The sequence below is a fragment of the Ambystoma mexicanum genome, chromosome 10 (genome assembly GCF_040938575.1).
Source record: "Ambystoma mexicanum isolate Mex_15411 chromosome 10, UKY_AmexF1_1, whole genome shotgun sequence".
Lineage (NCBI taxonomy): Eukaryota > Metazoa > Chordata > Amphibia > Caudata > Ambystomatidae > Ambystoma > Ambystoma mexicanum.
Genome location: NC_090932.1, coordinates 66,399,532 through 66,411,064, shown reverse-complemented (window position 1 = coordinate 66,411,064; position 11,533 = coordinate 66,399,532). Strand labels below are relative to the sequence as shown.

At 46.5% G+C, this 11,533-nt stretch overlaps 1 protein-coding gene across 1 annotated transcript in view; it reads left to right on the top strand.

Moving 5' to 3' along the window:
* The first annotated feature begins 3,770 nt into the window (after positions 1-3,770).
* Positions 3,771-11,533, top strand: part of LOC138492813 (tenascin-X-like) — a 759,772-nt gene continuing 752,009 nt past the window's right edge. Inside the window, exons 1-2 of the mRNA XM_069620166.1 lie at positions 3,771-3,795; positions 4,377-4,631. Coding sequence (XP_069476267.1) covers positions 3,771-3,795; positions 4,377-4,631 — 280 coding nt within the window. The remainder of the gene's footprint in view (positions 3,796-4,376; positions 4,632-11,533) is intronic.

Sequence of the window (11,533 nt, the reverse complement as noted above, 5' to 3'; positions counted from 1 at the left end):
TTTGTGGGGTTAAACTACATCATTTTTAATACATCTTTCTTGAAACACAGAGTCCTTGAGACATCCAATATATTATTACATTTTCCTAAGTATTTCCTCTATTGTACTTAGCCCCTTTTGATATTGTGGTGAGAAATCAACAAATACATTTCAAATTTTGCTTATTACACTACTCTCCCTACTTGCAACCCAATAATGCAATTGTGCTTGCATATTGTTTTTTTGGGTAATCTGTTTAAAAGTTTCTTATTTAACAGCCATATCACTGAATAGTTATACATTTCACAGTGGGGGCCTGAAGGGATTGCTTGTAAGAGCACATATCAATACATATTCCCCAAAAAATGCAAGAAACATAACAATCCTAAATGGTTTGGGTCCAGTTTGAAAAATGTACAAAGTACATAAAAGTCACAAAATATCCACTTTAATTGAGATATTGTCGCTTCCTTAAAGATTATTGTATTTGTGAATACAAATGAAAATCATTTTTGGGACAATTGGCCATACATTTGATATTTTGCTTTAATGAGGAGAGATTACCTACAGCACATATAGTACCTCCCCATTAACTATGTTTCAGTACCTGTCTCTTTAAATGTACCTGAATTAATTTTCATTGGTATGATCTTGAGATTGATTTCCTATATCTGGCATGCATACTGTTCCATTCTCAAATACACAGACAGTAATCATCCAATGATCTGTCACTGTGGACTTGTTAAGTTCCCTTGATGTGTTAGCTATCACTTTTTAAAGTGCACCTATTTTTCCTTGTCTATTACAAACTTTAAAAAAGTAAGTGGATAATGTATAAAGTGATCACTGTGGTTATAATGGCCTATTTGCCCATGAATTTTCTTTGTGTTTCTGGAGTATGGTAAGCTTTCTTGCACATGAAATGAACACTGCAGTTAATCATTAATAATGTTGTCATCATTAACTTGATTTCCCTCTCATTTCAGTGCCCAATGTGACCAACCATCTGATTGTCAGTGATGTCTCCATCGATTTTGTTTCTTTGAGCTGGCTCGCTCCTACTGGCAATAGAAGTTCTTATTTGATACAAGTGTTAGGGAACCCTAGCCAAAATGTGACAGTGTTCTCTGAAGTTGCATCCATAAATAACCTAATACCCGGAAATCTGTACACGTTTTTAGTGTCTGCTGTAGCTGGAGATGGTTCGTCAGGAAATGACACTTCAATATCTAAGTGGACAGGTCAGTTTTGATATTGAAAGTTAATATCTATATAAATATTGCATTACGTTGCACATGAGTTGGCTATATATAGACTGACAAAATTATTTGTGTCATAACCTGCTTGATATGAAAGATGAGGGGAGTAGAAATACAGTCTACAAAGCTGCCTATCATGCTGTCGATAACCCTGTATGTACACTGTCTTAAATGTCTTAACTTGATAAATGTTAGGTGGAAATGTGAGCTTCTGTCCCTGAAAAACTTTAGTTGAATTGCATTATTAGGGCAATGCTTACAATCGGATAACACACTGCACAGTAAACTTTAGTATTCTTTTAAACAGCAGCTAGAGAAGAATTATATGTTTATAGTCTGATGTGAATAGATTTTAGCATTCAGATATTGTTGATTGTCTCCTAAGTTGTAACTGTTTATAATAAATACAATACAGGAAGATATACAGTACAGAAAAACATTGCCTATCAAATATATTCTTAATTAGTGATGCACACCGGGCACAAATTGTGCAATTTCCAACCTGGCTTCAGTCTTTAAATAGGGGACACTCTATATTAATCTTAGAAAAATCTAGCAAATTTGCAAGCACCAACATGTTTGGATTATACTCCAGTGTGTAGGATTCCGGATTGATCACATTTATAGATTCCAGGTATTAAACATTAGAGAGAAAGTGAGTCCAATTCATTTTGTAGTCATTCATTCTACAAAATGCATATAAAATAATGGAAAATTAAGAATATTTTACATTCTTAGAGATAGAGAGTTGGAAGGACCCTGTGGAAGCCAGTGTCCAATCCTTTCTGATAGGTGTATGTTATTTTTTTAAAAGATGTTCCATGGGATATGTCTATCTTCAAGTCAGACATTAATGGGCACGCTAATATACAAAGAATTGTCCTAGAGACCAAATCTGACTAAATCGCTTTTAGAGACATACGTTTCTAGAGAACTTTGGAACAATTGGGGGCTGGTCAAGCTTAGTCATGTTTTTTCCGAGGTAAAGAAATATGATTTAAATAAAAGAAATCAGTGCAGGAAGTTATGTAAGGTTGCTGGAAAGGAACTGCATAATTAATGCTGGATGAGAGTAGTTAGCAAGATTCAGTAGAAATTGTAAATATTACAAATCAAAGATGAGAGATTAAACACTATCATCAGAAATCTGAAGAGTTTAAAGTGTAGCTACAGTAATCTTGGTTGAATATACAAAGGTTTGATTCTCGGAGGGAAGAACTCAACTTTCGATCCTTCGGATATCGATCAAATAAGCATAGTTAAAGTGGTTGTTTAGGCATTTCATAGAAAACATGCAGAATCAATCACTTGTCAGGCACGTTCTGGGCTGCAAGTCAACAGTATGATATTGAAAAAGCCACTATAATTGAGGTTTCTGATTATATAAAGTAATGATTTCAAGGCAGATATCTACCACTGAAAGTTTGAAAGGGCTGGGGCTCTCAGATACAAATGAAGTGTGAGGGTGATTCTGCATTTCATCCTATTGAACATGTGTCCTTAAAGTATGATACTGCCATTTTAGCCCTGCACTTGGGAAACATATCACAATCTCTGTGTTGTACATTTTGGTTTTTACGGGCATACATTTTTGTTAACTGAAAGCAAAAACATAATTTTGCTTTTAGTTTGAAAATAACTGGCACCTGCAAGCCATTATTCTTGAGAAATTACACTTTTCTTTCTTTTGAAAAGAAACTGGCAGAAAAGACAGGCTTTTTCAATTCACTATTTACAGATACATTGATGGACCTGCAAATGACATCAACTTAAAATGAGTCTAACATCCAAAAAATGTTAGCATTTAAGAAGTTGATTGTACTCTCAATACAGAGGACATTTCAATGATTCAGGGTTTGAATAAATATATTGACCTTGCTGAGATTCCTTAAAGTAGGAACAATCAGAACCTCACTGAATAACCTTTTTTATGAGGAGAGGATTAAAGTCTAACATAGCCAAGCTTCCAGGCCACTCTTATGAGAAAGCTTTCTAGAATGAAACTGATTCAATCATGAGATGTCTCTTACCATTTTCATTTTATTTATTTGAGTCTTTGATTGACAATATGAACTTTTGTGTGATCATTCAAATGTTAACTAAGTAAATACCTTCTAAAAAATGAGCATTCTTTATAAAAACACAAAGGAAAACTTGACAGTTTTGTGGGGTTAGACTATCTAATTTTTAATACATCTTTCTTTAAAAATAGAGTCCTCGAGACATCAAATACATTATTTAATTTTCCTCTGTATTTTCTCCATTGTACTAAACTCTTTTTGATATTTTGGTTCGAAATCAACAGATACATATCACATTTTGCTTATTACACTACTCTCACTATTCTTAAACCCAATAATGCAATTGTGCTTACATATTGTTTTATTTAGGTACTCTGTTTAAAAGCTTCTTATGTAACAGCCACATCACTGAATATTTATACATTCCACAGTTGAGGCCTGAAGGGATTGTTTGAAAGTGAACATATCAATGCATATTCCCCAAAAAGTACAAGAAGCATATCAATCCTAAATGGTTTGCGTCCAGTTTGAAAAATGTACAAAGTACATACAAGTCACAAAATATCCACTTTAATTGAGGTATTCTCGCTTCCTTAAAGATTATTATACATGTGAATACAAATGAAAATCATTTTTGTGACAATTGGCTATACATTTCGTATTTTGCTTTAGTGAGCAGAGATTAACTATGTAGACAGCACACATAGTACCTCTCCTTTAGGAATAGTTCAGTACCTGTCTCTTAAAATGTTGCCTGAAGTAATTTTCATTGGTGTAATCTTAAAATGGATTTCCTATATCTGGCATGCAGACTGCTCCGTTCTCAAATACACAGAGACAGTAATCATTCAATTATCTGTCACTGTGGACTTGTTAAGTTCCATTGATGTGTTAGCTATCACTAATTAAACTACACCTATTTTTCCTTGTCTATTACAAACTTTACATAAGTAAGTGGACAATGTATAAAGTGATCACTGTGGCTATAATAGCCTCTTGGCCCATGAATTTTCTTTGTGTTTCTGAAGTATGGTAAGCTTTCTAGGACATGCAATGAACACTGCAGTTAATCATTAATAATGTTGTCATCATTAACCTGATGTCCCTCTCATTTCAGTGCCCAATGTGACCAACCATCTGATTGTCAGTGATGTCTCCATCGATTTTGTTTCTTTGAGCTGGCTCGCTCCTACTGGCAATAGAAGTTCTTATTTGATACAAGTGTTAGGGAACCCTAGCCGAAATGTGACAGTGTTATCTGAATTTGCATCCATAAATAACCTAATTCCCGGAAATCTGTACACGTTTTTAGTGTCTGCTGTAGCTGGAGATGGTTCGTCAGGAAATTACACTTCAATATCTAAGTGGACAGGTCAGTTTTGATATTGAAAGTTAATATCTATATAAATATTGCATTACGTTGCACATGAGTTGGCTATATATAGACTGACAAAATTATTTGTGTCACAACCTGCTTGATATGAAAGATGAGGGGAGTAGAAATACAGTCTACAAAGCTGCCTATCATGCTGTCGATAACCCTGTATGTACACTGTCTTAAATGTCTTAACTTGAAAAATGTTAGTTGGAAATGTGAGCTTCTGTCCCTGAAAAACTTTAGTTGAATTGCATTATTAGGGCAATGCTTACAATCAGATAACACACTGCACAGTAAACTTTAGTATTCTTTTAAACAGCAGCTAGAGAAGAATTATATGTTTATAGTCTGATGTGAATATATTTGAGCATTCAGATATTGTTGATTGTCTCCTAAATTGTACCTGTTTATAATAAATACAATACAGGAAGATATACAGTACAGAAAAACATTGCCTATCAAATATATTCTTAATTAGTGATGCACAATGGGCACAAATTATGCAATTTCCAACTTGGCTTCAGTCTTTAAATATGGGACACTCTATATTAATCTTAGATAAATCTAGCACATTTGCAAGCACCAACATGTATGGATTATACTCCAGTGTGTAGGATTCCAGATTGATCACATTTATAGATTCCAAGTATTAAACATTAGAGAGAAAGTAAGCCCAAATCTTGTTGTAGTCTTCCATTACACAAAATGAATTTAAAATAATTGAAAATGAAGAATATTTTACATTCTTAGAGATAGAGAGTTGGAAAGGACTCCCGTGGAAGCCAGTGTCCAATCCTTTCTGATAGGTGTATGTTATTCTTTTAAAAGATGTTCCATGGGATACGTCTATCTTCAAGTCAGACATTAATGGGCACGCTAATATACACAGAATTGTCTTAGAGACCAAGGAGCCGATTCATGGAATTAATGTGTGCTGAAATTTTCAGCGCAAGCGTGCAAAAGCGTGCGAATCACAGTGCCAGTGCGAAAATCGCAGCGAAACCCGCGCACAGCGATTCATGGAAGTCCGTGCGCGAGGAAATTCCAGGATGTGCGCCAAAATTCTGCGTGGCGCACGCCGGCGCAACGTCTCCAAACAGCGTGTGCTAAGCGCACAGCAAAATTGCACATAGCGCGGTGCACACAACAAAAGTAGGAGGAACAGGGGGCGTGACACGCGGAATGGGGAACAACTTGTGAAAATGTGGGGTTCACGGGGGAAGTACAGGAGGCAAGTGCGCGGAACGCGCACATGCTCGCTTACAACACGTATTCATGGAATCGAATAGGGCAAAGACGCGTATGGGCCTAAGCACGTCCGCCACACGAAGGCAGGCGGTAGCGCCCCTGCACATGAAAAAAATGTGCGCTAACAAAAATCACGTACATACAGCTATGATGAATGTCCCATACTGTGTCCCTCTAGGACAAATGACGTGCAAAGGGGTAAGCGACAAACACGGACACCCGCTGTGTGAAATATAGCATGTGCGTGTATTTCGGGGGTGCGCGGGAAGTTTCACACGCGATAGGCCTTGGGCGAGTGAGGTACGTGTATAACTGGGGTTCGCGTGGAGTTTCATATGCGATTGGATACGAGTACGTGTATGTCTAGGGTGCGCGGGAAGTTTCACACGCGAAAGGGCCTGTGCGAGTGGGGTACATGTATTTCTGGGGTGTGCGGGAAGTTTCACATGCAAAAGGGCCTTTGCAAGTGGGGTATGTGTATTTCTGGGGTACGGGTGGAGTTACACACGCGATAGGCCCTGTGCAAGTGGGGTACGTGTATTCCTGGGGTTCGGGGAAGTCTCACACGCGAAGGGGCCTGTGCGAGTGGGGTACGTGTATTTCTGGGGTACGCGTGGAGTTACACACGCGATAGGCCCTGTGCGAGTGGGGTACGAGTATTCCTGGGGTTCGGGGAAGTCTCACATGCGATTTCAGCAGGGTACGTGTATTTCGGGGGTGCCGGGGAGTCCTACACGTGAATTGGCAGTGTGGGTCCTCCCAGGTGTTCCCTCTACACCCTCAACGGCCCCTGCAGGCAGCCCACACCACAGGGGACTACCCTGCACCCCTGGTCATGTCCCGCAGGCAGCCCATCCACCATGGGCATGCCCCCCAGCCAAGCCACATGTCACCTTGCACTACTGATCACCAAGCATGACCCCCTGCACCCCCACCCCCCAGCAGTGCAGGGCACCTGCCAGCAGGCCCCCACTCATGTCCCACTCATGTCCCCCAGCACCCCCACCCTCCAGCAGTCAGGGGCACCTGCCAGCAGGCCCCCACACATGTCCCCCAGCACCCCCACCCCCCAGCAGTGCAGGGCACCTGCCAGCAGGCCCCGACTCATGTCCCACTCATGTCCCCCAGCACCCCCACCCCCCAGCAGTCAGGGGCACCTGCCAGCAAGCCCCACACACATGTCCCCCAGCACCCCCACCCCCCAGCAGTCAGGGGCACTGGCCAGCAGGCCCCCACACATGTCCCACTCAAGTCCCCCAGCACCCCCACCCCCCCAGCAGTCAGGGGCACCTGCCAGCAGGCCCCCACTCATGTCCCACACATGTCCCCCTGCACCCCCACCCCCTAGCAGTCAGGGACACCTGCCAGCAGGCCCCCACACATGTCCCACACATGTCCCCCTGCACCCCCACCCACCAGCAGTCAGGGGCTCCTGCCAACAGACCCCAACACTTGCCCCCTGCACCCCCAGCAGTCAGGGGCACCTGCCAGAAGGCCCCCACACATGTCCCCCTGCACCCCCACCCCCCAGCAGTCAGGGGCACCTGCCAGCAGGCACCACACATGTCCCACACATGTCCCCCTGCACCCCCAACCCCCAGCAGTCAGGGGCACCTGCCAGCAGGCCCTCACACATGTCCCCCTGCACCCCCACCCCCAGCAGTCAGGGGCACCTGCCAGCAGGCCCCCAAACATGTCCCCCAGCACTCCCACTCCCCAGCAGTCAGGGGCACCTGCCAGCAGGCCCCCACTCCTGTCCCACTCATGTCCTCCAGCACCCCCACCCCCCAGCAGTCAGGGGCACCTGCCAGCAGGCCCCCACTCATGTCCCACTCATGTCCCCCAGCACACTCACCCCCCAGCAGTCAGGGGCACCTGCCAGCAGGCCCCCACACATGTCCCCCAGCACCCACACCCCCCAGCAGTGCAGGGCACCTGCCAGCAGGCCCCCACTCATGTCCCACTCATGTTCCCCAGCACCCCCACCCCCAGCAGTCAGGGGCACCTGCCAGCAGGCCCCCACTCATGTCCCCCAGCACCCCCACCCCCCAGCAGTCAGGGGCACCTGCCAGCAGGCCCCCACACACGTCCCACTCATTTCCCCCAGGACCCACACCCCCCAGCAGTGAGGGGCACCTGCCAGCAGGCCCCCACACATGTCCCCGTGCACCCCCACCCCCCAGAAGTCAGGGGCACCTGCCAGCAGGCCCCTACACATGTCCCCCCCGACAGGTCATCATACTCCAGACCCATGCCCCTCATGGCCACCCAAATCCCACCCCAGTCCAAACACCCCACATTGAATTCCCAAAGTCATGATAGAAAATACATCACCAGCATGGCCATGAATCAATGTCCCTCAGACCCACGCAATGGTGACACATGACTGTGAAAAGATCAACATTGTGACATGCACAAAACAAATGAGATAAGACCACATCAGTAAAGTATATAATAAATGTGTATTCAATAATTAACCAAATGAATAAAAAAAAATCACACAATAATGGAAATAATGGAGAAAAAGCTACATGTCCAAAATATTTAAAAAAAAATGTGTGAAACCAGAATCCAAATCAATCCAAAAGCAAATGGGTCCAAAGAGTCTGTCCATCCAACCAAATCCAAAGTGTAAAAATAAGACACATTCATTGATCCATGGTAAAAAAGAAACTTAAATGAAGTGAAATCCAGTGTAGAACTATATACAAAGTACAAATCCAGGGTCCATGAGCCCAACCATTGAAACGAAACCTACAAAAACCCTACCTGATGAACAACTATATACAAAAAGGTGGGGCATTGTCCAAGCGCCCCAAATGAAATGAAAACCAAAAGGAAACCTAACACTAATTAACTATATACAATGGTAGCGGTCTAGTCCGACGGCTCACTTCCTGATTTCCCAGGCCAGGGCATCATCGAACTCCTGCTCGTTGTCCCGGAGGTGGTCCTCTTCTAAGGCCCCGAGGGTTCACAGGGACGATGACATCCGGACCTCCAGGTCCCTGCGAATTGCCTCGAGGCACTCGGCCCACCTCAGAGCCCTTTGCATGGAGTTCTCCGCCCTGACCATCCTGAGCCGTGCCTCTTCTGCCCACTGCCGCTCCGCATCTATAGCATGGCCTAACCGCTGCCACACGGAAGACACTTCCTGTCCTGGTTCCTTCTGCCCTCTGGCCGATGCCTGCCCCTCCGATGTCGAAGGCCCCGAGCCATCATGGCTCCCACCTTGTTGCTGCTGCTGCTGTGCATATGCCCGTGCCCTGGCTCCTGCTGCCTGCACATCCTCCTCCGGCTGGGGTGCAGTTGTTGAGGTGGCCACCCCTGCTGGTTGTCCGACTCCTGACTGTGGCAGGGATGTGTCCTCCACCAGCCTGGCCGCAAGGTCAGAGGCAGCTCCACAGGGTACCCAGGTGATACATGGGTGGGAAGATGGCACGGAGGACGACTGGCGCATAGGGGGTTCAGGTGAGGAGGTGGTCGAAGCAAGGTTCAGCAAACGGAAGAACTCCGGCCTGGGTGACCTGTCCCAGTAGGCTGACATTTGAGAAGACTGCAGGTCACCTCGCATGTCCCGTTGACACAACGCCACCCCACCCAGAACAGGCTCAACCAGGTCCCGGATAGCCACGTCCGCAGGGAGAGGAAGGCCAGTTGTTGTAAGCAGATCCCCTCCCTGAAAACGGGTCTGGACGTAGGCATCCCTGCCGTTGCGGGATGATGCAGTCACAGGATCGGAGACAGGATTACACACAGGCACCTCCGCGGCGGCCTGTGCTGCCTCCTGTCCCTGCCCCTGCACTGCACCACTGGCACCAGTGGAATCCCCACCTCCACACCCCGTCTCTGTCCCTTGCGCGGCCTCCTCCTCCACCAAACCCCCCACCAACCTGGATGACTCCGTGCCATCTTCCTTCGTCGGACCCTGTGGGGTCTCAGCTGCCCCTTCTGCTGCTGAGGAGTCCAACTCCGACCTCCGCCTCTTGGACCTACCCTCGGCAGCTGCGGCCTGGGACGCGGCACCGTACTCCTCACTCCCTGACGAGATCACAACCTGGGAGGGGAGCCGGGCCTTGCTTCTCCGGCTGGTGGTGTGATCCCCGTCGCTGTGCTCCACAGCACCCTCCCCGCCCTCTTCATCAGTTGACGCTGCAGACAGGGAGAGATAGGAGACAGGCATCAGGACACTGTACAATGGACTGATACACGCATGCCAATTGCACATGAGAGGCAGTGTCAGAACTTCAGACATGGCATCAAAATCCCCAACAAACATGGCATGTCAACTCACACACCTGAGCAATTCCACAGCCATATGGCAACAGCCAGCACCATCCATACACATACAACAGCATGAGCAGCTAAAGGTGAGCCAGACATCACATGCAACACAGGGAGTGAACTAGACATGCACACACACCACCACACTTACCTGCATGTGTACACCTCCACCAACTGTCGCAGTGATGAGATCGGCATCCATGTCACATCTGGCAATCAGTCTTCTACATATCAGTGTCCCAAGCATCCATGTTGCATCACTGTTGCACCCTTGTGAAATACACACACATGCACATGTACACGGTGCAGATACATGCAGCTGGAACCGACATCCATGTGTGAGACTACAACCATGCCAACTTACATACACAGTCATTCAAGCATGTGTGCTCACACATCTGCATTTCGCATGCAAGCTTACACACACATGCACCATCCATGTGTCTCACACATGAGAGGACTCGCATGTGTTAGCCTCACGCCCTGTACATACACATCCATACATGGCCCTACAAAACCACATGTGGAACCTGAACACTACTGGCACACTACCACACGCACAGCTTACAATCAGTATGCATGTACACTTAGCGCTCGACTCCAGACGGGTCTGCCTCTCAAGGACCTGGACGTGGAGCGCTGGGGATATGCATTCCAGGACCCTCATTTGATGTTCTGACAGGGGGCCCCGGGCCCCTTAGCATCCGCTGCCTTCAAGAGGCGCCGGGCCTTGTTGAGGGTCCTGGACCTGACGTCCTCCCAGCGCTTCTTGACATGTTGGAATCTTCGGACTGCCACCCCCTCCGCGTTGATGGCAGTCATGATGTCCATCCAGATCCTGGTCCGTCCTTCATTGTCGGCGCGCAAACTTCCGAAGAGGGCATCATACTGCCCCAGGACTTGCTCCACCAGGATACCAACTTCGGTGGCAGTGAAGCTGGTGGCCGTCTGCCTCTCTGGCTGGGGGTTGCCAGTGGTCTCAGATGGTGGTGTGCCTGACATGACAACCCCAGAGGCAGGCCTGGGTGGGCAACTGGGTCCTGGGGCTGGGCTGTGGAGCGATGGTATCCCAGTCGGGAGTCTTCAGTTCCAGCAGGGGTGGTCACAGCAAATGAACCCCAGCAGATGGCTGATGTGCAGGCAGCAAATAGCAGGGCACGTGGGCAGCAGGCAGGCAGTCAGCAGCAGATGGCAAGTGGGAGCGTGCTCGAGGCTCTTGGGGGCAGGAAAATGGCCTTCAGGGCAGGAGCGTGGTCTTCCGTGTGTTTTCACGTGGCCAGCTTGATACGGAGTGATTTGGCACATGAAAAAATTGCATGTCAGCGTGTAATTCGAGGAAAGGCCCTTAGCACGTAAGCGCGTCT